The sequence below is a fragment of the Perognathus longimembris genome, chromosome 19 (genome assembly GCF_023159225.1).
Source record: "Perognathus longimembris pacificus isolate PPM17 chromosome 19, ASM2315922v1, whole genome shotgun sequence".
Classification (NCBI taxonomy): Eukaryota; Metazoa; Chordata; class Mammalia; order Rodentia; family Heteromyidae; genus Perognathus; species Perognathus longimembris.
The window spans coordinates 44,229,022-44,256,581 of record NC_063179.1 but is presented as its reverse complement, the minus strand read 5'-3'; the positions used below and the strand labels follow the sequence as shown (position 1 = coordinate 44,256,581).

Below are 27,560 nucleotides of genomic sequence, written 5' to 3'. Positions count from 1 at the left end.
CTGTGCTGCATCCCCTCCATACGTAATCCTAGCCCTCTGGTGTTGTGACTAAGCTTCATAATGCAATACAGTCAACTGGATTTTATTTTCAGGTACATATTCTGCTCTGTGTGTGTGTGCACGCGTGCCAGTCCTGGAGCTTGAACTCAAGAACCGGGCATTGTCCCTACTATTTCAGCCACACCTCCAGTCTGGATTTTTGCTGGTTAATTGGAGATAGAGTCTCACAGATTTGTCTGCCCCATATATTAATCCTAAATAGGATTGTAGGCATGGGTCACTGGCACCTGGCAAGGGGTGTGTGTCAGACAGACAGACAGACAGAACGTAGGGCCTGTCCTTAGCTCAAGGCTGGTGTTCTGTCACTTGAACCAGAGCTCCATCTCCAGCATTTTGGGGTAGTTAGTTGTAGATGAGAGACTCAAGGACTTATGCCTGAGCAGGCTTTGAAGTGTAATCCTCCTATCTCTGCCTGTACAGTAGCTATTTTATCTTCTTTTATAAGAGAGAGAGTAATACTTTTGGTCTCTTGGGAAAAAAATGAGAACTCAGGAAATTCCAAATGTGTCAATAAAGGTTCCCTGAATCATTTCTTAATTCCAAGTATCAAAAAGAATACTTGAGAAAGGAATGTGAAAAAGATAAGTCAGGCCAGGCACTGGTGGCTCATAATTATGGCTCATAATTAGTCAGTGTGTGTGTGCGCATGTGCATGTGTGTCCTTGGTTTTTTTGTTTATATAGCTAATCAAGCCAAATACCTGTGATTAATGTCTGTAAGCCTAGCTGTTCTGGGGGTTAAAATCTGAGGATTCTCAGGGACTCCACTGGAAAAAATACAACAAATACACACGATATTCAGTCAATTATAAGGAGCTATTTCCAGAACCTTTACTCATTATAGAACGAAAATTTTACAGAAGTGGATCAATTCTTAGAGAAGTATAAACTTCCCAAACTGAGTCAAGAAGAAATAAACCAATTAAATAAATCAATAACCTACAACGAGATACAGGAAGTAATTAAGAGCCTCCCAACAAAGAAATGCCCAGGCCCGGATGGACTCACCAACGAATTCTATAAAACCTTTAGTGAGGAGCTAATACCAATATTCCTCAAACTCTTCCACGAAATAGAAACAGAGAAATCCCAAACTCATTCTATGAAGCTAATATCATACTCATTCCCAAACCAGGCAAAGACCCAACAAAAAAAGAGAACTACAGAGCAATATCACTAATGAACACAGACGCAAAGCTCCTCAATAAAATATTAGCTAACAGGATCCAGAAACTGATCAAGAAAATCATACATCATGACCAAGTAGGCTTCATCCCACAATCACAAGGATGGTTCAACATCCGTAAATCAATCAACGTAATTCACCACATAAACAGATCTAAAATTAAGAATCACATTGTTATCTCAGTCGATGCCCAAAAAGCCTTCGACAAAATACAACATCCATACATGTTCAAAGCCCTAGAGAGAACAGGAATAGAGGGAACAGTCTTTAAAACAATGAAAGCCATAAATAGCAGACCAACTGCTAATATACTAAATGGGGAGACACTAAAAGCATTTTCTCTGAAATCAGTAACAAGACAAGGATGCCCACTCTCCCGCTTCTATTAAATATAGTGCTGGAATCCCTAGCCATTGCAATAAGGCAAGAAAAAGGCATTAAGGGATCCACATTGGAAAAGAAGAAATCAAACTATCCCTATTCACAGATGACATGATCTCATGCCTGAAGGACCCAAAAAACTCAGTCCCCAAACTCCTACACCTAATAAACCATTTTGGCAAAGTAGCAGGATACAAAATCAACCCACAAAGATCAGCAGCTTTTCTGTACACCCAAGTCGAAAAGGAAATTATGGAAATAATACCATTTACAATAGCTAAAAAAAAAAAAGTAAATTACCTAGGGATCAACCTAACTAAAGATGTGAAGGACCTATTTAATGAGAACAATAAAAATCTGAAGGGGCTAGGGATATGGCCTAGTGGCAAGAGAGCTTGCCTCGTTATACATGAGGCCCTGGGTTTGATTCCCCAGCACCACATCTACAGAAAATGGCCAGAAGTGGCGCTGTGGCTCAAGTGGCAGAGTGCTAGCCTTGAGCAAAAAGAAGCCAGGGACAGTGCTCAGGCCCTGAGTCCAAGGCCCAGGACTGGCCAAAAAAAAAAAAAAAAAAAAAAAAGGCAAAGAAACACATGAGGAAATGTTCAACATCCCTGGCAGTAAAGGAAATACAAATAAAAACAACCCTGAGATACCACCTCACCCCAGTGAGAATGGCCTATACTCTGAACTCAGGCAACAACAAATGCTGGAGGGGGTGCGGGGAAAGAGGAACCCTTCTCCACTGTTGGTGGGAGTGCAAATTAGTACAACTACTTTGGAGAACAGTATGGAGGTTTCTCAAAAAGCTCAGCATAGGGGCTGGGAATGTGGCCTAGTGGCAAGAGTGCTTGCCTCGTATACATGAAGCCCTGGGTTCGATTCCCCAGCACCACATATAGAAAAAGTGGCTCAAGTGGTAGAGTGCTAGGCTGTGAGCACGCACGGGCACGGAGGAACCTTAAATAAGTGTGACAGACAGTGCGGGAGAGGCGGGTGAAAGGAGCCCGCGTGGAGACACTGAGCCCGCTCACAGCCGGTCGCGAGGACGGGGAGGGGAGGCCGCTCTCTCCTTGAGGGGTTCCGGGCGCTGCCTTTGCCCTGGGGGCGTCTCTGGGTCCCTGGGCTCCGGGCTGGGAGCTGGCGCTCGGCCTCCCAGGCCCCGGCACCATGGCAGCCTTTTTCCGACTGATTTACGGTAGGCGCGGCGGGAGCCCGGCCACGCCCCCGGCCACGCCCCCAGTCCCGGCTACATTCCCCGCCCCCGGCCGCGCCCCCGGCCCCAGGCCCCGCCCCCGAGCCGGGCCCCGCCCCCCGCGGGGACGCCCCGGGGACGCATTCTGCGTCTCGGGCAGGCGCCAATGGGAAGGGAGCGAGTGCCACGAACGGACCAATGAGGAGGGCGCGGCGCGGGGTTTAAACCGGAGCGCGGCGGGTCGGCGGCGTGCGGCGAGGGAACGGCTGCGGGCGTGCGGAGCTCGGTGCTGCTGGGCCGCCGAGCCGCGTCCCGGGGACAGGCACCATGGCGCTCCGGGTCACCAGGGTGAGGCGGCGGGGAGCGGGGGGCAGGGGCGGGCGGGGGCCCCCCGGTCCGCGGGGGGAGCCGGGCCCGCGCTCACGGCGGCCCGCTTCCCGCAGAACACGAAGATGAATGTGGAAAGCAAGGTCAAGGCCACGGCGGCGGGCGCCAAGCGAGTGCCCGTGCCCGTGCCCGCCGCCAAGCCCGGGCTGCGGCCGCGCACGGCGCTGGGCGACATCGGCAACAAGGGCAGCGAGCTCGTGCAGGCCCGGGGGCCGCTCAAGAAGGTGACTCCCTCCCTCCGGGGCCCGGGGCCCCGCCCGGGAGGACCTGCCCCGGCCCCCCCCGACCCCCGGGACCCCACCCGACCCGCCCCCGCCCCATCGACCCCCGGGACCCCGCCCCGCCCGACCCCGCCCCATCGACCCCCAGGGACCCCGACCCCCGGCCCCCCGCCCGACCCCCGGGACCCCGCGTGGGCCTCTTTCATCTACAGGAAGTAAAGCCTTCAGCGAGTGGGAAAGTGGTGGTGAAGAAGTTACCGAAAAAGGCCCCGGCGAGCGCGCCCGAGGCCCAGCCGGAGCCGGAGCCGGAGCCGGAGCTGCGGCCTGGGCCAGGGCCTGAGCCACGGCCCGAGCCCGAGCCCGAGCCCATCAAGGAGGAAAAGCTCTCGCCTGAACCTATTCTGGTAAACAACACTCCAGTCCGTTTCCCCCCCCTCGTTCCACCCCATTTCACCGAGCGCCTAAGGCCGGCCCTGCCCAGGGCTGTGGGTGCATTCACCCGCGATCTTCACACCTTTACACACCCTCTGCAGGAGGCAGATCTCTGCTTACACACCCTCTGCAGAAGGCAGTATCTCTGCCTCTGAGGAATCTTAAGTGAAAGTGACAACCAAGCGACCGTGAGGCTCCAGCACAGCTGTTCCATCTCAGAGTCCATGCTTTTTGCTTTGCTCTCTTGGAGCAGCGTGGCCCCAAAGTCAACTGTCCTGACGGAACTGCAGACCTGCTTGGCAGGCTCCCTACCACTTACGCCACTCCCCCGTCCTGTGCTTGTAACCGCTTAACTCCGGAGTGCTGGGACTGCGGGCTTCCACCAACCTGACCCGCTTTCCCCTCTCCTACTGCTCTGCTGAAATCCCTACACCAATGCTTGCCTTTGCTTTCCACCTTCCTAGGGAATGCCCCCCCCCCCCCGTTTAGCAAATGACCTTCATATCCTTTATAACAGCTCTACAAACAACTCCTGACGCTTTCTCTTAACTTCACCACCCCATCCCTCCTCCCAGAATCTACCTACTGAATTCAAAGCCTCTTGAGGATGCCTATGGTTAGCACGCAGCACAAAATTTAACTTGAAGAAGGTAGCCGATAAAATGTGTGAATAGTAAGATAAAGGGACCTTGAAGGAAATAATCTTACATAAAGTAAGCTTGTCCTTGAACTAGAACATGTACACTCTTTAGTAGTGAATGAGAAGCCATTCTTTTTTGAGATGAGGCTGAACTTGGACTTGCCCTTCATTTGTATCAGTTTCACCTGATGCTGATAAACAGCTTCATTACTTAACCAGTTTCTTGCCTCTGCCTTTGACCTGTTAAGCATTTCGGTTTGGCCAACTTTAAACTGGCTTAATGTAACTTGGCATTTTATTTTTGAAAAAGAAATAGAACTTTTGCTTTAAAGAAGTTAATTAAACTTATTTAGCAAGGGCTGGGAATATGGCCTAGTGGCAAGAGTGCTTGCCTCGTATACATGAGGCCCTGGGTTCGATTTCCCAGCACCACATATACAGAAAATGGCCAGAAGTGGCACTGTGGCTCAAGTGGCAGAGTGCTAGCCTTGAGCAAAAAAGAAGCCAGGGACAGTGCTCAGGCCCTGAGTTCACGGCCCAGGACTGGCAAAAAAAAATTAGCAAATATTTTGAGTTGGGCTGGGCACCAGTAGCTCACACCTGTAATCCTACCTACTTAGAAGGCTGAGATCTGAATATCACGGTTCAAAGCCAGCCTGAGTAGAAAAGTCCATGAAACTCTAATCTCCAGGAAACCAGAAGGGGCACTATAGCTCCAATGGTAAAGCGCTAGCCTTAGCTGAAGAGTTCAGGTACAGCGCCCAGGCCCAGAGTTCAAGCCCCACAACTGACACAAAGAAAAATACACAGACATAGATATCTATGTATTTTGAGTTTGTGGTACCAATGACCTGACCTCCATTGCCAAGCTGTAAGGTGTCTCCTCTTGGTGCTTCAAGGTGGACACGCCCTCTCCAAGCCCGATGGAAACCTCTGGCTGTGCTCCGGCAGAAGAATATTTGTGCCAGGCATTCTCTGATGTAATTCTCGCAGTGAGTGATGTGGATGCAGAAGATGGGGCCGATCCAAATCTTTGCAGTGAATATGTGAAAGACATTTATGCTTACCTGAGACAACTTGAGGTCAGTATTACCATTAAGGCCTGTTCTAAGCTGTAACTGGCTCTCTGGAAGGTAGACCTGAGGCTAAGAGGATAGCACAAGTGGTAGAGAGAGAGTTTGCTAGGTCCTGGGTTCAATAGCTCACTCTTACAACTCTAGCTACTCAGAATGCTGAGTGGCTCACACCTGAAATTCTTCCTCTTCAGGAGGCTGAGATCTGAGGATCTTGGTTCAAAGCCAGCACAGGCAGGAAAGTCTGTGAGACTCTTCTTATTTCCAATTAACTACCAGAAAACCAGAAGTGGCGCTGTGGCTCAAAGTGGTAGAACAATAGCCTTGAGCTGAAGAGCTCAGAGTTCAAGCCCCACGACTGACCAAAAAAAAAGGAGGAGGCTGAGACCTGAGGAGCATTGTTTGACACCAACTCTGGGCAGGAAAGTCCATGAGACTCTTTAACTCCAACTAACCAGCAAAAAGCCAGAAGTAGGCTATGGCTCAGATGGTAAAGCGAATAGCTGCTAACCCCTGATTTCAAGCCCCAATAAAGGCGAAATCCAGCATGGTGGCTTCCGTGTGTAGTCCCAATGACTCAGGAAGCAAAAGCATGGAGGTCTCAAGTTTTACACCAGTCATGAAAAAAAAAATAAAGCTAAACCTGGTCTCTTAAAAAAAAAAAAAAGTGACTGGGAATGTAGCTTAGCAGTAGAGTGCTTGCCTAACATGCATGAAGCCCTGGGTTCCATTCCTCAGCACCACATACACAGAAAAGGATGTAGCTCAAGTGGTAGAGCACTGGGCTGGGAATATGGCCTAGTGGTAGAGAGCTTACTCGTATACATGAAGACCTGGGTTCCATTCCTCAGCACCACATATATAGGAAAAGCCAGAAGTGGCGCTGTGGCTCAAGTGGCAGAGTGCTAGCGTTGAGCAAAAGAAGCTCAGGGATAGTGCCGAGTTCAAGCCCAGGACTGTTAAAAAAAAAAAAAATGCCTGGAGTCCTGGGTCCAGAAGAAAACAGTGAGTCTGAAGCCAGCAGGCGCAGAAAAGTCTCCATGAGACTCTTGTCTCCCATTAACCACTCCACTGGATGTGGCGCTGTGGCTCAGGTGGTAGAGCACTAGCCTTGAGCAAGAAGAGGCTGGGGAACAGCGTACAGGCCCTGAGTTCAAGCCCCACAACCAACAATTGCAAATCAAATCAAACTTTCCTTTGTGGACACTGAGTCGTGTTTCCAAGGACAGCGGCGTTTTCTTTTTCAGGAAGAGCAGTCTGTCAGACCAAAGTACCTGCTAGGTCGGGAAGTCACTGGAAACATGAGAGCCATCCTAATCGACTGGCTAGTGCAGGTTCAGACGAAGTTCCGGTTGCTGCAGGAGACCATGTACATGACTGTTTCCATTATTGATAGGTTCATGCAGGTAAGACTTGCTTGCTGACTCATTCCTGGGTCCGAGGTGAGTGAAGATACACTTGTCTAAGGACATTACATGCACTGCTTGAGATTCTGCTCTGCAAGCATTTCACCCATGTCTCCTTTGCAGTTAGTTCTGTGTCTCTTTTCCAAGTACGTATTACTTATCCAACTCAAACTCCTGTTACAGAATAACTGTGTGCCCAAGAAAATGCTGCAGCTGGTTGGTGTCACTGCCATGTTTATTGCAAGCAAATATGAAGAAATGTATCCTCCAGAAATCGGTGACTTTGCTTTTGTGACTAACAACACTTACAGTAAGCACCAAATCAGACAGATGGAAATGAAGATTCTAAGAGCTTTGAACTTTGGTCTGGGCCGCCCTCTACCCCTGCACTTCCTTCGGAGAGCATCAAAAATTGGAGAGGTACAGCTGTCTTGAACCTTTGGTATGGCCTTTTAGGGAATGTGCTTACCTACATTAAATACCATTAGGGAAGGATAAAGATCCATTTGGGCTGCATTCCACTGTGGTCATCTGTAGGCAGATACAGTTGAGACAAACATTGGTAGTTACAGATAGGAGTACACAGGTAATTGCCACTGTAAATTCTCTGAAAGCTCAGTGACTTCCGGGTTTGTTCCAGGTTGATGTTGAACAGCATACGTTGGCCAAATACCTGATGGAACTGACTATGTTGGACTACGAAATGGTGCACTTTCCTCCTTCTCAAATTGCAGCAGGAGCTTTTTGCTTAGCACTGAAAATTCTTGATAATGGTGAATGGGTAAGCTATCTGACAGAACATACCAAGCATGTAAATTATAAATGGCATTGGAATATAGAACTTTGAATAGACCCACTAGGAAATTAATAAAGAAAATCTTGTTTGTAATGTCATGTTATAGTGATCCCATTTCTTCCTGATCTGATGCTTACTCCTTTGAGACAGGCAGAGCAGCTGTTATTCTTTGATTATAATTAGTCTTTTTTTTTTTTTTGGTCTTAGACACCAACTCTACAGCATTACCTGACTTACACTGAGGACTCTCTTCTTCCTGTGATGCAGCACCTGGCTAAGAATATAGTCATGGTGAATCAGGGACTTACAAAGCACATGGTGAGTGGAATCACTACATTGTAAAGGGTTGAATCAGACTTGATGCCTGCAACTGCAGTTTATTTGTGAGGATGGGGCCTTGCTATGTAGCCCATACTGACCCGGAACTCCAGGACTCAGTACTATGGATTTGGCCTCCTGAGTCATCTGAGACTATAGGCACACGTCACTAGAGCAGATTTGGGTTTTTTTAAGGATGAGAAGGACAAGTAGGAGGAATGAGAGGTATTCTGGTGCTGGTGACTGGACACGGGACTTCTGTAGCACTGAGCTACACCCTCAGCCCAGGAGTTTATGAATATACTATTGGATCTTTTGGGGGTTGGAAAAAATTGGGGGGGGTGTTATGTTGTCAGTTGTGGGCTTGAACTGAGGGCCTAGTCACTGTGCCTGAGCTTTTAAGGCACCACTTCCAGGTTTCAGGTATAGTAAATTAGAGGTAAGAGCATTATGGACTTTCCTGCCCGGGCTGGCTTTCAACTGTGGTGCTCAGATATCTCAGCCTCCTGAGTAGCTAGGATTTACAGGTGTGAGCCAGCAGCACCCGGATTGGAAATGCTCTGAGACATGTCTTCACCTAGCTCAGGCTGGCCTATAACTTTGAATCCTCCTCTTTCAGGCTCCTGGGATTACAGGCATCTGCTCCCATGTCCTCCTGATCCACCGTGGGATCTTGTGGCTGTTTTTGTTTTATTTAATTATTGTGCTTTTTCTCTTTCAGACTATCAAGAATAAGTATGCTACATCTAGGCATGCTAACATCAGCATTCTGCCACAGCTGAATTCTGCACTAGTACAAGACTTAGCCAAGGCTGTGACAAAGGCGTAGCTTGTAAACTTGGGTTGGAGTACTGTAATGATAGCTGCAAATAAAATTGGCACCATGTGCCACTTGTACATACTATGCTACATACATTTACTTGGTTTTTAATGAAGGTTGTGGTCATTTTTACTTTTAATAGCCTAACTCATCTGAATGTGGTTACTTCTTATTCTGAAATAACCTGTAAGTCATAATAAAAGTCATAATTTTTCTTAATCTTTTTGTTTTTAAGCTGCTTTCAGGTTACCAGGAACTCCAACTAATGTATCTAAGGGTCACTTACATGTTTATATACTTGGCTATTGTTAATGTACCCGGATTTTACTTTTAATATGGTAAATATACATAAAGCCGACACTTCCATAGGTCATCACTGCACGTGAGCTAAGTCATTTTGGAGAACTTCTTCTGTTTTTCAGTCAGCGCCCGCCACCCTAGTTACTTCAGGTGCTCTGCTTCTGTTGGCCTCACTCTCTTGACTGTCCATCTGTTTTGACGTTCTCGTTTAAAAATCCAGTTTTCCTTTTATGTGTTTGTTTTTGTCTATCGGTATAAAACAGGATGTTCAGAACAAACAAGTTAATTTGCCCAACCTTTCTGATGCGTCTTGCTCCCTACCCTCTCTAACATCCATATGTATGAGGTGCGTGGGAGAGTTTTTCAATGGGTCCATTCGGTACACAGTAGTATTCCTGCCACTGTGCAAGCCTTTCTATACTTGTTTATACTGTATGTGATGTACACAGCTGTTGCCCTGTTGACTTTCAGACTACATTTGTCTATTGCCTACAGTACTGGATAACTGCTTTATCCCATTGTTTTCTTGATGTGATACGTTTCCCACAGGGAGCATATTCAGGCAGAGTCAGTTGAGTTTCTCAGCAGTGTATACACAGTGCTTTTCTCTGCAACTTTGTTAAATCTAAAAGTAGTCTGTCTTAAATCTTTGTGAATGTAACTAGCAACAACTACTCTTGTTGTTTTAATTTATACTCTCACCTGTCCATGCTATGTTACCCCAAGTTAAATAAATGGTTGGTCTTATCAATGTGAAAGGATTTCCCAGTTTGTCATTTGTCCATTGAATTTATTTTTCCTGGAAATTTCTGAGCCTGTGTAGCTCAGGCTGCCTGTAATTAAGTCTTTTTTTTTTTTTTATTGCTGCTTCTGGATTTTTCTGTCTTGACCTTAAGATCCTAGTCCCAAATCGTAAACATTTTCTAATTGTTTGCACTTCAGTCAACTATTTTGGTGTGTGGTATAAGGTAGGACTCTAATGAGTGAAACACTCCTTCCTCCAGTTTGAAAGTGCCTAGCTATTAAGTTCCAGATTCAGTCTATATATTATATGGTAGCTCGAGGTAGAGTAAGATATAACTTCCTCACTTAGATATATTTTTTTCCAGCGGCTGGGAATATGGCCTAGTGGCAAGAGGCCTATACATGAAGTCCTGGGTTCGATTCCTCAGCACCACATGTATAGAAACAGCCAGAAGTGGTGCTGTGGCTCAAGTGGCAGAGTGCTAGCCTTGAGCAAAAAGAAGCCAGGGACAGTGCTCAGACTCTGAATACAATCCCCAGGACTGGCAAAAAAAATAAAAAACGAAAAAATTTTTTCCCAATGATCCTCGCTGCACGAGAACATTAGGGTCCATTACACTGCCTCACAATCTTGCACTGACTGGCAGGTTATGCTTTCTGTCAGTTGTGAATAGATGTCCCACTTTTGTATTTGTGGCTGGATGCTTCTTGTCTTATGTGGCTTGAACTGGCTGGCTTTGAACTGTGATCCTCAGATCTCGGCCTCCTGAGTAGCGAGGGTTACAGGCGTGAGCCACCAGCACCCAGCCAATGTCACCCTTCTCTCTTTCTTCAGTTTGTGTCTTAAGCATAACTCAAAATCATTCTGCTAATTCTGAGAGTGGTCAGAACATCATTTTTATTAAAAAGTCAAAATAGGAAGCTGCTGCATGAGTAAATCAGTCAGCTGTGGAAGCGGTCACTCCCTTCCCATCCTTTCCTGCAGCCAGCCAGATGAGTGTGCCCCTCAGCTTTTTGCTCAAGGCTGGTGCTCTACCACTTGAACTATGCCTCCACATCTGGCTTTTTGCTGGTTAATTGGAGATAAGCTTTTCTGCTCACAGCTAACACTCTACTGCTTGAGCCACAGTTCCACTTCCAGCTTTTTAGTGAATAATTGAAGGGTCTCAAGGACTTTTCTGCCCAGGCTGGCTTCAAACCACAGCCCTCTGATCTCAGCCTCCTAAGTAGCTCGGACCATAAACATGAGCCCTGGGCATCTAGCTGAGCCTATTTTCTAAGCTCAGCCATCTATGATCAAATCCCAATTTAATGAAACACTCTTCTTGTTACTTCTGGGCCCAATTGATTGTGTAACCACAAAAATGGTTGAAGCAGGGCCTGGGAATGTGGCTTACTGGTAGAGTGCTTGGCTTGGTACACATGAGGCCCTGGGTTCAATTCCTCAGCGCCACAAAAACAAAAAACCAGAAGTGGTGCTGTGGCTCAAGCTGTACAATGTTAGCCTTGAGCAAAAAGAAGGTCAGGAACAGCCAAGGCCTTGAGTTTAAGCCAGTAGGACTGGCAGAAACAATAAGAAACAAAAACCTTAAATAAAAATAAAATGATTGGCGCATATCAAGCATCAGAACAAACAGGAGCACCGTGAGGCAAAGGTAAGCCAACCCCACAATATTTTCACCACAAGTAGCAGTCTACATAGCACCTGTGGTTAGATGTGTTGATACCTTTGCTTGGGTGTGTACTGTCCTTTCTTGACTAATAATTTTATTAAGCAAGAACAAGACTTTAACCAGTCCTGTGGGTGGATGGTTGTGTGTTTGTGTGTGTGTGTGTGTGTGTGTGTGTGTGTGTGTGTGTGCTGGTCCCAGGGCTTACACTCATGGCCTAAGCACTGCCCTTGAGCATCTTTTCCTGAAGGTTAGCACTCTACCGCTTGAGCCACAGCCCTCTGGCTCTTCTCTAGTGGTCTTGCGGGCTTTCCTGTCGGCTTTGAACCATGACACTCAGATCTCGGCCTCCTGAGATGCTAGGATTACGGAGGTGAGCCACCAGCACCAGGCGATTTTAACTTTGCAATAGTATCTATTGCTGTGGTCACGGGGAGGGAGAACACGGTGTGTCTAACGGAGGGAAAGGCGCCATAGAAGAATGCTGTTCAGTTCCAAGCTGCTGGGGCTGGGGCCGGGGCCGTCTCCCCGGGAGGACTGCCCGTGATGCCAGGCCCACCCCCAAGTCCTACCTCGAGGCTCGACTGTGACCTGCAGGGCCGCGGGGCGGGCGGTGCCAAGGACGCGGAGGCGGCCGCGGTGGGAGGCTGGGGTTCAGCGGCAGCCCCCGGAAGCCCCAAGCTTGACACGCCTACTTCTCCACTGAGGGAGGGGCACGGTGCTCGTGGGTTCCACGCGGCAGTACCCGCGGGATCCCGGGTGCAGCTCGGTGGCCCGGGTGGGACGCCCCACCCCGCCCCGCCCCGCCGAGCGCGCGCGCCTCGGGGCTTCGCGGGCAGACCCACCTGGCGCGGCGGGGCCCCAGGATCCAGCCGGGAACCCCAGCCGCGTGAGGCGGGCCCGGCGCCACGGCGCCCGGCGTCCGCTGAGGCCTTGGAACCCTTCACCGCGAGCGCAAAACCCGGCTTCCCAACGCGAGGGGAGGACGCCCGGCCGTAGCCCCGGCAACCGGGGACAGCGGGAGGGGCCGGAGACGCTGGCGAGCGGAAGGGGTGGGGCCTCGTCCGGAAGGGGCGGGGCGTTCCGTCCCAACGGCTTGTGTTGGCAGAGGAGGCCGAGCCGTAGTTATGGCAACCGGGGACAGCGAGAGGGGCTGAGGACGCAGGCGAGCGGAAGGGGTGGGGCCTTGGCCGGAAGGGGCGGGCCGGGCCAACGGCTTGTGTTGGCAGAGGCCGAGCCGTAGCTATGGCAACCGGGGACAGAGGGCGGGGCTGGAGACGCTGGCGGGCGGGCGGGGTGTGGCCTCTCCCGGAAGGGGCGGGGCCGGCAGTGTCCGCCGGCCTGTTTTGGCGGTTTTGTTTTCCCGCGGGTGCGGCTGTCCCCTCAGGCCGGCCGGCCATGGAGCCGCCGCCGCCGCCCGCGGAGCCCGCGGACCTCGGGGAGGCGAGCGGGACGAGCGTGTCGACTCCGACCCCGGGTGCCCCGGACGCCGGCGGCGAGAACCGCATCTCCCTGCTGCTCAGGTCGTGTCCCCGGAAAGGAGAGGAGAGGGAAGATGGGGTGGTTTCCGTGGGGGGGGGGCGGGCGGGGGGCTCTTTTTATTATTTAATTTTTATCTTTATAACGGTGACGTCCCGAGGGCTGACGGCTGCCCACGTCGGGAAAGCACAGTTCTCTTTGGGCAACACCACCGCTCCCCTTGCTGTGTCCGGGTTCTGTTTAGTGCCGGGCCTGGGGCTTGAACTTGGGGCCTCGGCCCCGTCCCTGTGCGCCGGCACTCGACCCCCTGAACCCCACCTCCCTTCCCGCCGTTTCGGGGGCGCGTTCAGGTCTCAGCCTCCTGAGTAGCCGGCCTTTCCGGGATGAGCCCCCGCCGCCCCCTCGGGACGGGCTTCTGAATGTTTCTTAATGGCGAGCCCGATACCTGGTAGCCACCTACGGCTCACAGTCCTCCCATGATTCTATTCCCGCCCGAGACATTTGCACGGCTTTGTAAGTGGTGACAGGCCAGGCTCAAAGCATTTCATTTTGGGGGGGGGGGAAGGTCACAAAGGAAAACAGCAATTAAGTAGTAAAACCCCGTCCATGAACCTAGGACTTTTCTCTTGATGTGTTTTCAGGCTGAGAGCACAGACGAAGCAACAGCTCTTAGAGTATAAGTCCATGCTCGGTGCAAGTAAGTAGCTTCATTGTAAAATAAGGTTTTGCAAATTTAATGATGCACTGTATTCTACGGAAAAGAATGTCAATTTTACAAAAAATTGTAAAAAAAAAATTTGTACAACCAAGTATGGCAAAATAAACAGCCAGACATCAGTGACTCACGCCCGTAATCCTAGTACCTCAGGAGGCTGAGATCTGAGGATTACTGTTCAAAGCCAGCCTAGGCAGGAAAGTCTGTGAGATTCTTATCTCCACTGAACTACCTAAAATAGCTGGAAGTGGCGCTGTGGCTCAAGTGGCAGAGTGCTAGCTTTGAGCAAAAAGAAGTTCAGGGACAGTGCTCGGGGCTCTGAGCTCAAGCCCCAGGATTGGCAATAAATGGATAAATTTCACTTGCGTACTTTTGTCATGTGGTAAGATGACATTTAAAATTATATTTGTGCATTTGTGGCTGACATCATATTCCTATTAGATAGCACTGATCTTAAATATTACTTCAAAAAATTGTTTACTTGTAGATGAAGAAAAAACTCCAGAACAAGTCATACAAGAAAAGGAAATAGAACGGTTTGTCATATTTTTATTTGTTGTTTTAAATGAGGTTTAGTCATAATGTGTTACTACACTCTTTCGATTACTTATTTTTAGCATTTTAATTAGCTTACATTAGTTATGGGGGAGTTTCATTGTTCAATGTTTACATACATATTCAATATATTCCAGCTAGTTTCACCCTCTGCCTTTCCCCCTTCTCAAACAATTTCAGCAAATTTTCTATTTTCATAGTTGCAAACCATCTACTTTTTCTTTCTTTTTTTTCTTTTTTTTCTTTTTTGCCAGTCCTGGGGCCTTGAACTCAGGGCCTGAGCACTGTCCCTGGCTTCTTTTTGCTCAAGGCTAGCACTCTGCCACTTGAGCCACAGCGCCCCTTCTGGACATTTTCTATATATGTGGTGCTGAGGAATTGAACCCAGGGCTTCATGTATTCGAGGCGAGCACTCTACCACTAAAGCCACATTGCCACTCCCAAACCATCTGCTTTTTTTAAAAAAAATTGTTAATTAGTTGTACAGATTGTGGGCACAAGGCATCTTTTTGGGGGGGGGAGGTCAGTCCTGGCATTTGAACTCAGGGCCTGGGCTCTGTCCGTGAGCTTTTCTGCTCAAGGCTAGTGCTCTACCACTTTAGCCACAGCTCCACCTAGTCTTTTAGGTGGTTAATTGGAGATAAGTCTCACGGACTTGCTTGCACAGGCTCGTTTTGGATGCCAGCCTTCTGATCTCAGCCTCCTGAGTAGCTGCTACTGGTGCACGGCTGCCCAAGGCACCTGATCCGCCACACTTTGCATCATTCTCCCCCATTGTAGCCCTCGCATCCCTACCCTCAAGTTACATCCTTCATTTTTTACGTAATGCACATAATAACTGCATTTGTTCATACTTCCTCCCTCCATTGCTGTGCCCTCCCTCTTTGTCCTCTCCCACCAAAACATGTCTCTACTTCCTGGTACTCAATTTAAAAATTTTTTAAATTTATTTTGTTATCAAGATGATGCACAGAAGGGGGCTACAAGCACATTTCTTTCTGACAATGTCACCCCTTCCTTTGCTCTCTTTTTTTGTTCTTTTCCCTCCCATCCCCACCCACAAGTTGTAAATTCATTTTCAACATAGTGAGTACCACTGCTACATTTCATCCTTTGTCCTTCCATTCGGGTATTCAGTTTCATAAAAAGTATATTAGTTATTCAGAGGAATTATATCTTTGGACTCTTCCCCTAAATATACCATCCTTTTGTCAGTTTGTTTGTATATAAATTCATTGAAACCTGAATATTGTTCATGTTTATATTTTAGATTTGGCTTCCAAGTATGAAAGAAAACGTACCCTTTGTCTTCAGCCATCTGTTGATATATTCCTTTATTTTTAAAATGCTATGGCATAGGGGCTGGGGATATGGCCTAGTGGCAAGAGTGCTTGCCTCGTATACATGAGGCCCTGGGTTTGATTCCCCAGCACCACATATACAGAAAACGGCAGAAGTGGCACTGTGGCTCAAGTGGCAGAGTGCTAGCCTTGAGCAAAAAGAAGCCAGGGACAGTGCTCAGGCCCTGAGTCCAAGGCCCAGGACTGGCCAAAAAAAAAAAAAAAATGCTATGGCATACATGTATTGGGAAATTACATTTGGAATGGAGATTTACAACTAGATGGTGATTACGTTAGCACTCTGATATATTCCTTATAAGATACTCAGCAAAGTTACTCAGGAAGCTGACCAAATCTGTAAAAGACATCAATATGATGACCCTGTAGAATTCTTTCTTTTTTAAGCTTATATTAGTTGGAAGGGGAGATTTCATTGTTACCTTTCTACGTTTACAATGTATTGCTATCATTCTCCCCAATTCCCACCACCCTTCCCATTGAATTTGTAGAATTGTATTCAAATAGAGTTGTTCCATTTTTTAAATGCTTACTATATGTATTCATGATTTCAATTATAACTTTTTCTGACACTGCTGAAAGTCTTTTATGTTTCTTCAATAGTAAAATCGAAGAGCTGGAAAATGAAATTCAAGAAGCAAAACTTGCTTTTGAAATAAAATGTCTTACTTTGGGCAGGTAATTGTTTGTTTTTAATATAAGCATTGTGAAATAGGAATGGAGGCATGGTGGTCAAGTTAGCCATAAAAAGTTTTGTCTATTTCTTGAGTTTTAGTTTTTCCTTGTTTCAAGACAGTGTCTCACTTTGTAGCCTCATCTGGTCTCTAACTCACTATCTGCCCAGGCTGGTTAGACTCACAAGTACTGGAGTTACAGGTATGCATTTCTAGCTGGTTACAGGACTTTTGAACCCTAAGAGGAAAATTTCATTTTTCATTACTTTCTTTGCTTCAAAATTACACAAGGGCTGGAAATGTGGCTTAGTGGTAGAGTGTTTGCCTACCATACACAAAGCCCTGGGTTCTGTTCCTCAGCACCACATAAACAGAAAAGGCTGGAAGTGGCACTGTGGCTCAAGTTGTAGAGTGCTATCCTTGAGCAAAAAAGAAGCCAGGGGCTGGGAATATGGTCTAGTGGCAAGAGTGCTTGCCTCTTACACATGAAGCCCTGGGTTCGATTCCCCAGCACCACATATATGGAAACGGCCAGAAGGGGCGCTGTGGCTCAGGTGGCAGAGTGCTATCCTTGAGCCGGAAGAAGCCAAGGAAGGTGCTCAGGTCCTGAGTCCAAGGCCTAGGACTGGCCAAAAATAAATAAAAGCCAGTGCTCAGGCCCTGAGTCCAAGCCCCAGGACTGGCCAAAAAAAAAAAAAAAGTTACACAAAGCTAGTCATTAGTGGCGCACATCTTTTATTCTAGCTACTCAGGATATTTAGATCTGAGAGTCAAAGTTGGAAGCTTGTGCCCTAGCGGACAAATCCTATAGACTCTTATTCCAATTAATCTGTACAAAGCCAGAAGTGGAGCTGTGGCTCTAGTAGTAGAGGGCCATCCTTGAGCAAAGAAGGCTAAGCTAGATAGAGTACGAGACCCTGAGTGAAGTCCCCAGTACCAGCACGCACACACACACACACACACGCACACGCACGCGTCTGGAATCCCCGTACTCAGAAGACAGGAGGATAAGGATTTAAAGCCAGCTTTGACTACCTAGCAAGACTCTGTCTCAGAATAATATAACACAGGTAGCCAGGCGCTGGTAGATAATCCTGTCATCCTGTCTGTTCAGGAGGCATAGATCTGAGGATCAAGGATTGAGCTCACTTAAACTTTAGACTAAGGACATGATCCTTAACAGATAATAAGTGCTCTGATGTCAGCCCACTGAGCAGATGAGTAGATGGGTTTGTATCTTGGTTGGGTTTCAGCTCCTGGCCTGAATTTTATGATACTTTGGCGTAAGAATTACACAAATTTCTATTTTGGGTGGTTCCTAAGCCACTGTAGACACTGAGTGGTAAATGAAGTTACATATTGCTTGGGATATTATGAGCTGACACACCTACCATAGTAAAACTAATTGTGAGCTGGTGGCTCGTGCCTATAATCCTAGCTACACTGGAGAAAGATCTGAGCATTTAGGTGAAGGTAGAGCATCTGAGAGACTCTTTATTTCCAGTTGAACCTAGACCATTGAAGAGATTCTTATCTCCAATTACTAGAAAAAAGCTAGAAGAGGTGTGGCTCAAATGGTGCCAGCCTTGAGCAAAAAAACTAAACCAGACTCTGAAATTCTGATTTTAAGCCCCCCAGTACTTACAAAAACTACAGAGCTCAATTGTTAGAATACTAGCTGAGCAAAAAAGCCAAGCAAGCACAAGCACCTGAGTTTCAAACCTTGGTACACACAAAAAAAAAAAGCACAAGCAACAACAGCCACAAAACGTTGTTCCTGGCGGCTCACACCTGTAATCTTAGCTACTCAGGAGTCTGAGATCTGACCAGAGCAGTTTGTAGCCATGGCAGGAAAAATCCATGAGATGCTTGTAAACTTAGAAAAAGCCATAGAATGCTAGCCTGGAGCAAAAGCAGTTCTGGGACAGTGCCCAGGCCTGGTGTTGAAGCTCCATGACTGGCAAAAAGAAAAAAAACAGAAAATCCCACTCCTGTATTCCCAGTACTTGGGAGTTGGAGCTAGAAGGATTACATATTGAGTGCAGCCCGGGCTCCTTATTAATACTTTGGCCCAAAGAAATCCAGGAAAGAAAGGAAAAAATAAAAATGACTTAAGCTTTGTGACTATGTCAAGGGAAACCAGTCTTTAACTTAGCATATTTAGAAAAAAGTTTAACATGCTGCGAGCGTTAGTTGTGATGTATAATGCAAGCTTTTTTCTTCCCATAGGATGCAGTTTTCAGATGCACTTAAAAAAAACCTGGAGAAAGAGGACACCAAGGATAGGTAAGGTCTCCCTCAACACCCTGGATTTGGAAAGAAGAGGGACATCCCTGGAATGATTTTAGAGGTTTTTGTTTGGTTTGTTTTATGTTTTCTTTCTGCCATGTCAATATTTACTAACAATCCACAAGTTATGTCAGTTTTGGCTCCAATTCACCAAGTGCTACTGAATTCTTATAGGTAATGGCTTATGCCATTAGCAAGACAGCTTTTTTCTTTGCTAGGAATGAGCTTGTTTTAAATAACTGCCAAGAAACATAAAAAACTGGGAGTCAGGGTCCTCTATAGCTCACTCCTAAGAATCTGGCCTCAGGCCTTATCTGCAATCAGACCTGATTGCAAAGCTCTGAAAATCATGTGATGAAATAAACTGAGTAGTACCAAAGAAGTTCCAAGGTGGCTCTAACACTTCTTCTATCTGGGGGTCTCAACTCTTTTGCTCAAGGCTCGCCTTCTACCACACGGAGCCACTTCTGATTTTCTGGTGGTTAATTGAAGAAAAGGCTCCTGGACTTCTCTGCCTGGGCTGGCTTTGCACCACAATCTTCATAGCTCAGCCTCCTGAGGAGCTAGGATTACATGTATGCTACCAGCGCCCACCAGGACATTTTTTCCCCTAATTGAGACACCATTAGCTTGGATATCTCCAGCCCCTAGAACTCTAGCACGTTGGTTTTATAAACATACCAAAGCCTTGGGTGAACTAAAATATCTCTTAAGCAGTCAGAAACTCCCACCCTTTAGGGATTTATGAAATCCCTAAACTCTGAACTCCTTATGATCTGATTCTGCCTAACTCGTAGATTTCTCTACTCAAAAATAAATTCATAATGTGTATGTTTGCATACACACAGGCCAGCACTGGGACTTAAGCTCAGGGTTTCATGCTCTCACTCATCTCTTTCAATCACAGTTGGTGCGCTACTACCTCAGCCACAGCTCCAGTTCTGGCCTTTGGCTGGTTGGTTGGAAAGTCTTAACAGGCTTTTCTGCTGAGGCTGGCTTTGAAAAGCAATTCTCAAATCTCAGCTCCCTAAATAGTTTAGGATTACAGATGTGAACAACCAGCATCTGGCTAGATTTTTTTTTTTTTTTTAATGACAGTCTTGGTCCTTGAACTCAGAGCCTGGGTACTATCCCTGAGTTTTTTGTGCTCAAGACTAGTGATGTACCACTTGAGCCACAGCTCCACTTCTGGCTTTTTGGGGTAGTTAATTGGAGATACGAGTCTCATGGATTTTTCATTCCTAGGCTGGATTCAAACCACAATCCTCAAATCTTAGCCTCCTGAGTAGCTAGGATTACAGTCATAGTTGACCAGCTCCTGGCCTAGATTTTTTTTTTCTACCAGTCCTGAGGCTTTTGACTTCAGGGCTTGGGTACTGTACATAAGCTTTCAGCTCTGGGCACTAACGCTCTACCATGTTAGCCACAGTTCTAGATTGCTGGTGGTTAGTTGGAGGTAAGAGTCTCACAGACTTTCCTGCCCAGGCTAGCTGACTTCAAACCTCGATCCTCAGATTTCATCCTGCTGACTAGCTAGAAATACAGGGGTGAAACACCAGATTTTTTTAACTGAGGTTTTGTTTCCTTTTTAGTGTGTTGACAGATGACATGAAACATATATTAAAGCTAAGCAAATTAATAATGAAATCACAGCAGGTAAGCTTTGCATATTGACTACTTATACATTCTCTTGATTTCCAAAACTTCTAACTATATTGCATTTGGTTAAATAAGATTGCTTCAAGGGACTGGTGTGACAGGAAATCACTCTTCCTAAGTTCTCTTTTTTCCATAACTCTTATTTTTAACTAATGTTCCAAATTATCTGCTTATCATTTAAGTTAGTCTCTTCTCTTTTGTTGTATGAAAATCGAGAAAATGAAATGGGAGCTGTAGAAAACTTTAATACATGGAATTCTGTGACTTAAGTATTGTGGATGTATTGAGTAATATGCTTTAATCTTTTCATTTTAAAAACAGGAATCTTGGGAATTAGAAGCAAAACTGATTGGAATTAGAAAGAAGAGATTACGTATGTAGAATGCATTTTTTCTTATAATTCCTTTTGTTTTATTAGCATATAAAGTCCTTATTGATAACACCAGATCCCTCAGCCATTGAGAAAATGTAATTTTCAAAATTTCAAAATGGTAAATTACAGTTTTTAAACTATAAAATAAAATACAGGGGGACTGGGATGTAGCTCAGTGGCAAGGCGCTTGTCCAACAAGTGCAACGTCCTGGGTTTGATCACCAGTACCAAAACAGAAAAAGACCAGAAAATGAGATACATTTTGCTTTCATTTTTAGAACGATGTGTGTGTGTGTGTGTGTGTGTGTGTGTGTCAGTCCTGGGGCTTGAACTCAGGGCCTGGGCGCTATCCCTGAGCTTTTGTACTCAAAGCTAACACTCTACCACTTGAGCCAAATCTTCACTTTCAGTTTCGTGTGTGTGCGTGTGTGTGTGTGCATGCGTGTTTAATTGGAGGTAAGAGTCTCACTGACTTTCCTGCCGGGGTTACCTTTCAACCATGATCTTCAGATTTCAGCATCCTAAGTAGCTAAGATTACAGGCAAATTCTCTATAGAAATTTTAGAGGCTGGGGATATAGCCTAGTGGCAAGAGTGCCTGCCTCGGATACACGAGGCCCTAGGTTCGATTCCCCAGCACCACATATACAGAAAACGGCCAGAAGCGGCGCTGTGGCTCAAGTGGCAGAGTGCTAGCCTTGAGCGGGAAGAAGCCAGGGACAGTGCTCAGGCCCTGAGTCCAAGGCCCAGGACTGGCCAAAAAAAAAAAAAAAAAAAAAGAAATTTTAGAAATAGGAAAGTACACATAAGAAAATTTAATTTTTAGTTTTGTCATAAAGAAGTACCAATTGGGGCTGGGAATATGGCCTAGTGGCAAGAGAGCTCGCCTCGTATACATGAAGCCCTGGGTTCAATTCTCCAGCACCACATATCTAGAAAACGGCCAGAAGTGGCGCTGTGGCTCAAGTGGCAGAGTGCTAGCCTTGAGTAAAAAGAAGCCAGGGACAGTGCTCAGGCCCTGAGTCCAAGCCCCAAGACTGGCCAAAAAAAAAAAAAAAAGAAGTACCAATTGCCAGAAGCCAGTAGCTCTCACCTATAATCCTAGCTACTCAGGAAGCTGAGATCTGAAGATCAGGGTTTGAAGCCAGCTCAGGCAGGAAACTCCATGAGACTCTATCTCCAATAAACTACTCTAAAAAACTGGAAGTGGCCCTGTGGCTTGAGTGGTAGAGCACTCACCTTGACCAAAAGAAAAGAAGCTCAGGGACAGCACCTAGGCCCAGACTTCAAGCCCAGGACAGGCAAAAAAAAAAAAAAAAAAAAACTAGTTTTTAGTTATTTTTTACTATTATTTAGTAGTTGTACAAAGGAGTTAGAATTCTGTAAGTCAGGTTACTAGTATAATGCTTGGTTAGTTTTACTTATTTCTTCATTTTCCCCCTTCTGCCCTTACCCTCAAGTTACATAGTTCTTTTTTTTTTTTTTTTTTTTTTGCCTGTACAAGGACTTGAACTGAGGGCCTTGGACTCTTTTTTCCTTTTGCCAGTCCTGGGGCTTGGACTCAGGGCCTGAGCACTGTCCCTGGCTTCTTTTTGATCAAGGCTAGCACTCTGCCACCTGAGCCACAGCACCTCTTCCGGCTTCTTCTGTTTATGTGGTGCTGAGGAATCAAACCCAGGCCTTCATTTCATTTTTATGAGGCAAGTACTCTACCACTAGGCCATATTCCCAGCCCATGATTTTGGTGTTTTTTTTTTTTTGTTATCCATCTATTCATTGAGCATAATTTTTATTAGTTTATATTAGTTATACAGGTTACTATTTGTTTTTGAGACAATCTTTTTTTTTTTTTTTTGGTGTTGGAGCTTGAACTCAGGGCCTTGGCTCTGTCCCTGAGCTTTTTCACTCACAGCTAGTACTCTACCACATGAGCCATAGCTCCATTTCCAGCTATTTTTACTGGTTAATTAGAGATAAGTATCTCATGGACTTTCCTGCCTGGGCTAGCTTTGAACTGCCAATTCTCAGATCTCAGCCTCCTGAATAGCTAGGATTTTAGGCATGAACCACCAGTGCCTGGCTAAAAGTCTTTATATATGTAGTCCTTTTAAGTACAAAGTAAAAAGGAGTTACCATACAACAAATAAGTTAATAAATACATTGCATCTTGATCAATGTCACATCCTTTATCATTTTCCACCATCTTTCCCAACCCAACCTCTCCCTCAATTTTCTTAATCTCTAAAGATATGATTGCATTCTCTCCCACCCTTCTCTCTTCATTCATCTACCCTCTTCCTATTGACATCTTCTCCTACATATTATGTAGCAATTCGTTGGACTATGAGTTCCTTTGTCTAGGAAATTATACCATTTGAACTCTCCCCTGAAAAATAACATACTTTGATACATTTGTTTACACTGGCATATCAGCATGTGTTTACATTTAAAAAGTAGTTTTACACTTAAAAAGTAGTTTTACACTTAAAAAGTAGTTTTAAATTCTACTTATAAGAGAAACATAACGTGTCCTTTGGTTGGCATCTGTTCTGATCTCTGTTTTGAGGTTACATTATTTTCTATTGCATTCCATCCGTTTAATACATTGCTATCAAGGAACAAGCCCTTGTGACATTCCCATCTGTATGTTCAAACTTGAGGTTTAAGTCCCAGGACATTTTTGGAAATATGAAAAATGATTACTGATATTTAATACAGAGATCCACTTGTAGTTAGGTTTTATTGTTGTTGTTTCTTTGCCAGTCCTGGAGTTTTAACTCAGGGCCTGAGCACTGTCCCTGGCTTCAGTTTACTCAAGGCTAGCACTCTACCACTTGAGCCACAGTGCCTCTTCTGGCTTTTTCTGTTTATGTGGTGCTGAGGAATTGAACCCAGGGCTTCATGCATGGAAGGCAAGCACTCTACTGCTAAGGCACATTCCCAGCCCTTCCAGGTATTTGATGGTTGGTTGGAAATAAGAATCTCACAGATGCCAGGTGACAGTGGCTTAGGCCTATAACCCTAGCTTCTCAGGAGGCTGAGATCTGAGGAGCATAGTTGGAAGCCAGCCTGGGCAACAAAGTCCATGAGACTCTTATCTCCAGATAACCACCAGAAAACCAGAAATGATTCTGTAGCTCAAAATGTTAGAGCATTGGCCTTGAGTGAAAAAGCTCAGGGACAGCACCCTGAGTTCTCAAGCCCCAAGTCTTATGAGACTATTTCCAGTTACCCACCAAAAATCCGAATGTGAAGCTGTGACTCAAGTGGTGTGCCCAAGCCTTGAGCGCCAAGGCACAGGGACAGTGCTCAGGCCCTGAGTTCAAGCCCCAGAACCAGCAAAAGGGAAAGGAAAAAAAAAAAAAAAACAGATATTCCTGCTCAGACAGGTTTGGAACCTTGATGCTCAGATCTCAGCTCGTAAGTAGCTCCAATTATAGGTGTGAGCCACTGGTGCCCCACTTAACATTATTGCTGACTAAGATAAGGAAATACTTTTATTTTTCAGGTGCTTATTTACAGAGATGTCCTATATAATAAATTGTTCTTTTTTCACCCTACCAGAACTGAAACAAGCTTCAGAAAAGAAGCTTTCAGAAATACAGACTGAACATGGCAAACAGCAAAAGGATTTGGACAGTATGAAGAAGTTGGACAAGATAATGACTATGCAACAAATCTTAACCAAAGAGATAGAGATTACCACTGTTATTCAACATGTTTTCCAGGTAATACATGAATTTAGAATGGACGTAAAGAATTTAAAAGATCAATGAGGGCGCAAAGTGTGTGGTTCAAGTAGTAGTTCCAGCCGGACACCCACACTACCTTGGCTTCAGGCCAAACTGTAACCTCTGTGTGTCACCTTTATAACAACAATAAAAACTAAATGTAAAAGGTCTGGTGACGTAGTACCAGTGCCAGGCTGACCTTGCGTTTGTTCTTGGCTTTTTCTTTTCCTTTCTAATTGTTATTATAGATGTGATGTGCATAAGTCAGGTAAAGAATACATTACTTTTTGGACAGTGTCACATCTTCCTCCTTCCCCAGTTTTTCCCTCCTATAGACATCCACAAGTTGTACAGTTCACTTTCACCCTAGTGTCTAGTGAATACCACTGCTCATTTCCTTACCCTCTGTCCACTTCTGTGCCCCCTGCCCTCTCACTCGGGGGGACAAAAGCCAGCCTGGGCAGGAAAGTCCATGAGATTCCTATCTCTAATTAACCAACAAAAAGCCAGAAGTGGAGCTGTGGCTCAAGTGGTTGAGCTGGACAGTTCCTAGTCCTTGAGTTCAAGACTGGAACAAATTTTTTTTTAAGAGATTACAAGTTTTATTTTTCTATTTTCAGGCATGCAAATGAACTACTTCAGTCATATTCATTCACACTTGGGGTTATATTCATGCATTCATATTCATTCAGCCTTTGGGGTTTTCAGTTTTGTGTGTGTGTGTACACGTGTGTGTGTACACGTGTGTGTACGCATGCATATTCTGCTACTGAAGCTTGAACTCAGTGCCTCAAGCTCTCTGACTTGGCTTTTTGCTCTAGGCTGCTGTTCTGCCACTGAGCTACACTTCCACTTCTGGCTTTTGTTGTTGTTAATTGAAGATAAGAATTTTCTGCCCTGCCTGGTTTCAAAACCCTTGATCTTCAGGTCTCATCTCAGCCTCTTGCGTAGCTAGGATTATAGGCATGAGCTCTAGCACCTAGCTAGAAAATTGTTAACTGTTGGCCATCTAGTTTACAAGGAAAATAGTGATTGGAAAATCATTATGTAGTATTTCTCAAGATTTTGGATTATAGTTCCTTTTTTTTTTTCCCCAGGAGCATCAACTAATACTAGCAAATATTTCTCCAGACTGAGAATGTGGCTCAGTGCTAGAGTACTTGGCAGCATGCGTTAGGTTCTGGGTTCAATTCCCAGCATTATGTGTGTGTGTGTAGTGTGTATGTGTGTGTATTCTGTTACAGAGCTACATACTAGTAAATGCTAGTAAGTGTTCCATACTTATAAGATTAGTGAAAGAATTATCTTAAATTGTTCATATTTTTAAAAATGACAAAAATTGTGTTTTAATTATAGAGCCTCATTGTCGGGAGCAAAGCCAACTGGGCTAAGGATTCTAACCTCAGGAAACTCATTCTGCAGTTTGAGAAGAATCTCACCATGATGTAATCAGAATTGTATTTTGATAATTTCTTGTCTTTGAGATATCATTTAACAAATTTCAAGTAAAATGTATGTTGTGTGTTTAGCATATTACAATACTTTTGTTTTTTAGTAACACCATAGAGTATAATCTGTTGTTTTAGTATGGTAATAAAAGTGACTGGCATTAATCTATCTGGTTTCAGATCCTACCCCACCCCCATTTATGGAGTACAGATAGTCACTGTTTACAAGTAAGCATGCTGACTGTTAAACTTCCACTCATAGTACCTTGAGAGCTCTGTGGTGGAGAATGCTGTCCCAGTCAGTGTGACTGAGGTATGTGGAAACAAGTTGGTGTCACAGCAGCAGATTGGCTGGTCCGTGACTAAGTGGCACTGATATCCAGCAGAAGGAACATTAAAAAGCTGAGGTCATGGAAGGGTCATGGGAAACTAAGAAGGCAGGCCAGAGGGCCTCTAGCAAGAGTGTCCTGCAGAAGCAGAGCAGAAAAGACTGAGGACCGCATTCAGGATTGAGCACAGTTGCCAGGGCTCAAGAAAATTGCAGACTGCTCTGGTGAGAGCAGTCGTGCCAAAGTCAGGGCCCTGACGGAGAAAGCCCGAGACTTGACCCGCAGACGTGGGGAGGGCATGGGGGTGGAGACCTCTGAGGATTTCACTGCTGAACTCCCACTGCTGCAGAAGTGCAGGCTGCTTCTTTAAGCCAATGTGTTCTCCCCTCCCTTAGAAGTCAGCCTACTAGAGGCCTCTCGATAGGTTTCCCCAGTAAGATAACAGGGCCAGGGTTCAAGACCTGCCCTGCTCCTCCCCTCCCTGCAGGCAGGCTGATAAACGAACAGACAAGGGAGAAACAAGCTACTATGGTTAGCTAGCAAGTACAGGCTAGAGTCAGAAGATAGATTATAGGACTAGATCTTAAGGAGATATGTATATATATTTTTTAAGAAGCCATCCCAAGATTTATCAGAGGTGGAGATTTCTATGAATTTATGCCTTTTAATTCAAGATTTGACCCTCTGCCTGTTACGGGGTCCAAGGGAGGATATTCCATGTCCATCCAAGAGTCGACCATTCAGAGACAGTCTCAAGCAAAAAGATGGATTTATTGGGAAAGCAAAAAGCAAGCTGACCGGCCAGGGACACAGTGCAGACTCGGGAGCTGAAACTGCAACAGTGAAAAATGGGCTGACGGGCCATGGACACAGTGCAGAATTGGGAGCTGACACTGTGACAACCAACAGTCCTCAAGCTGCGTTTATAAAGATAAAAGTGTAGCACAGATGTAGGAGCACAGACAGTGGGTAGAGCAAGCGACAAACAAGCGTGGCACAGAGGTAGAGCAAGCAACAAACAAGCCATTTACAGAGGTAGAATTTTGGGGTCAGGTTGACATAATCTCCCCCCAACATTTCCTACCATGTTTCCTTAGTCAAGATGGATTCATCTGTACCCTTCAACCTGCCAAAGCCTCTTAAGGACTGATAGAAATTCACTGTGGCTTCCACAAGTCTAGAAAAAGTATCCCAAATTTAGCTAAACCCATTGTTGTAGCTGGTGGTGGAAGAACTTTAAAGGCTTAGGAAATAGGCCTGCTATTTGGCTACAGTGTAGAAGATTAGAGTGGCTACAATGTGTATGCATTCAACATTAGAAGT

The 27,560-nt window shown here is 45.7% G+C and overlaps 2 protein-coding genes across 2 annotated transcripts; both read left to right on the top strand.

Annotated features, from left to right (window-relative positions):
* The first annotated feature begins 3,054 nt into the window (after window positions 1–3,054).
* Ccnb1 (cyclin B1) lies at window positions 3,055–9,975 on the top strand. Its single transcript, XM_048368547.1, has 9 exons — window positions 3,055–3,169; window positions 3,265–3,432; window positions 3,642–3,833; window positions 5,401–5,583; window positions 6,822–6,980; window positions 7,164–7,400; window positions 7,621–7,761; window positions 7,984–8,094; window positions 8,816–9,975. Exons 1-9 carry the CDS (start codon window positions 3,149–3,151, stop codon window positions 8,921–8,923), a joined length of 1,320 nt encoding a protein of 439 aa, XP_048224504.1. The 5' UTR covers window positions 3,055–3,148; the 3' UTR covers window positions 8,924–9,975.
* Window positions 9,976–12,973: 2,998 nt separating this feature from the next.
* Cenph (centromere protein H) lies at window positions 12,974–26,073 on the top strand. Its single transcript, XM_048368551.1, has 9 exons — window positions 12,974–13,151; window positions 13,749–13,804; window positions 14,310–14,358; window positions 16,339–16,413; window positions 18,639–18,695; window positions 20,291–20,354; window positions 20,679–20,730; window positions 24,294–24,457; window positions 25,817–26,073. The coding sequence occupies exons 1-9, from the start codon at window positions 13,027–13,029 to the stop codon at window positions 25,907–25,909; spliced, it is 735 nt and encodes a 244-aa protein (XP_048224508.1). The 5' UTR covers window positions 12,974–13,026; the 3' UTR covers window positions 25,910–26,073.
* The last annotated feature ends 1,487 nt before the right edge of the window (window positions 26,074–27,560 follow it).

Coding starts and splice junctions, on each gene's coding strand:
- Ccnb1 (XM_048368547.1), top strand. CDS start 3,149: ATGGCGCTCCGGGTCACCAGG. Junction 3,170..3,264: donor TGGCGCTCCGGGTCACCAGG/GTGAGGCGGCGG, acceptor CGCTTCCCGCAG/AACACGAAGATGAATGTGGA. Junction 5,584..6,821: donor CTTACCTGAGACAACTTGAG/GTCAGTATTACC, acceptor TTTCTTTTTCAG/GAAGAGCAGTCTGTCAGACC.
- Cenph (XM_048368551.1), top strand. CDS start 13,027: ATGGAGCCGCCGCCGCCGCCCGCGGAGCCCGCGGACCTCGGGGAGGCG. Junction 16,414..18,638: donor AAATGTCTTACTTTGGGCAG/GTAATTGTTTGT, acceptor TTCTTCCCATAG/GATGCAGTTTTCAGATGCAC. Junction 20,355..20,678: donor TAATAATGAAATCACAGCAG/GTAAGCTTTGCA, acceptor TTTTAAAAACAG/GAATCTTGGGAATTAGAAGC.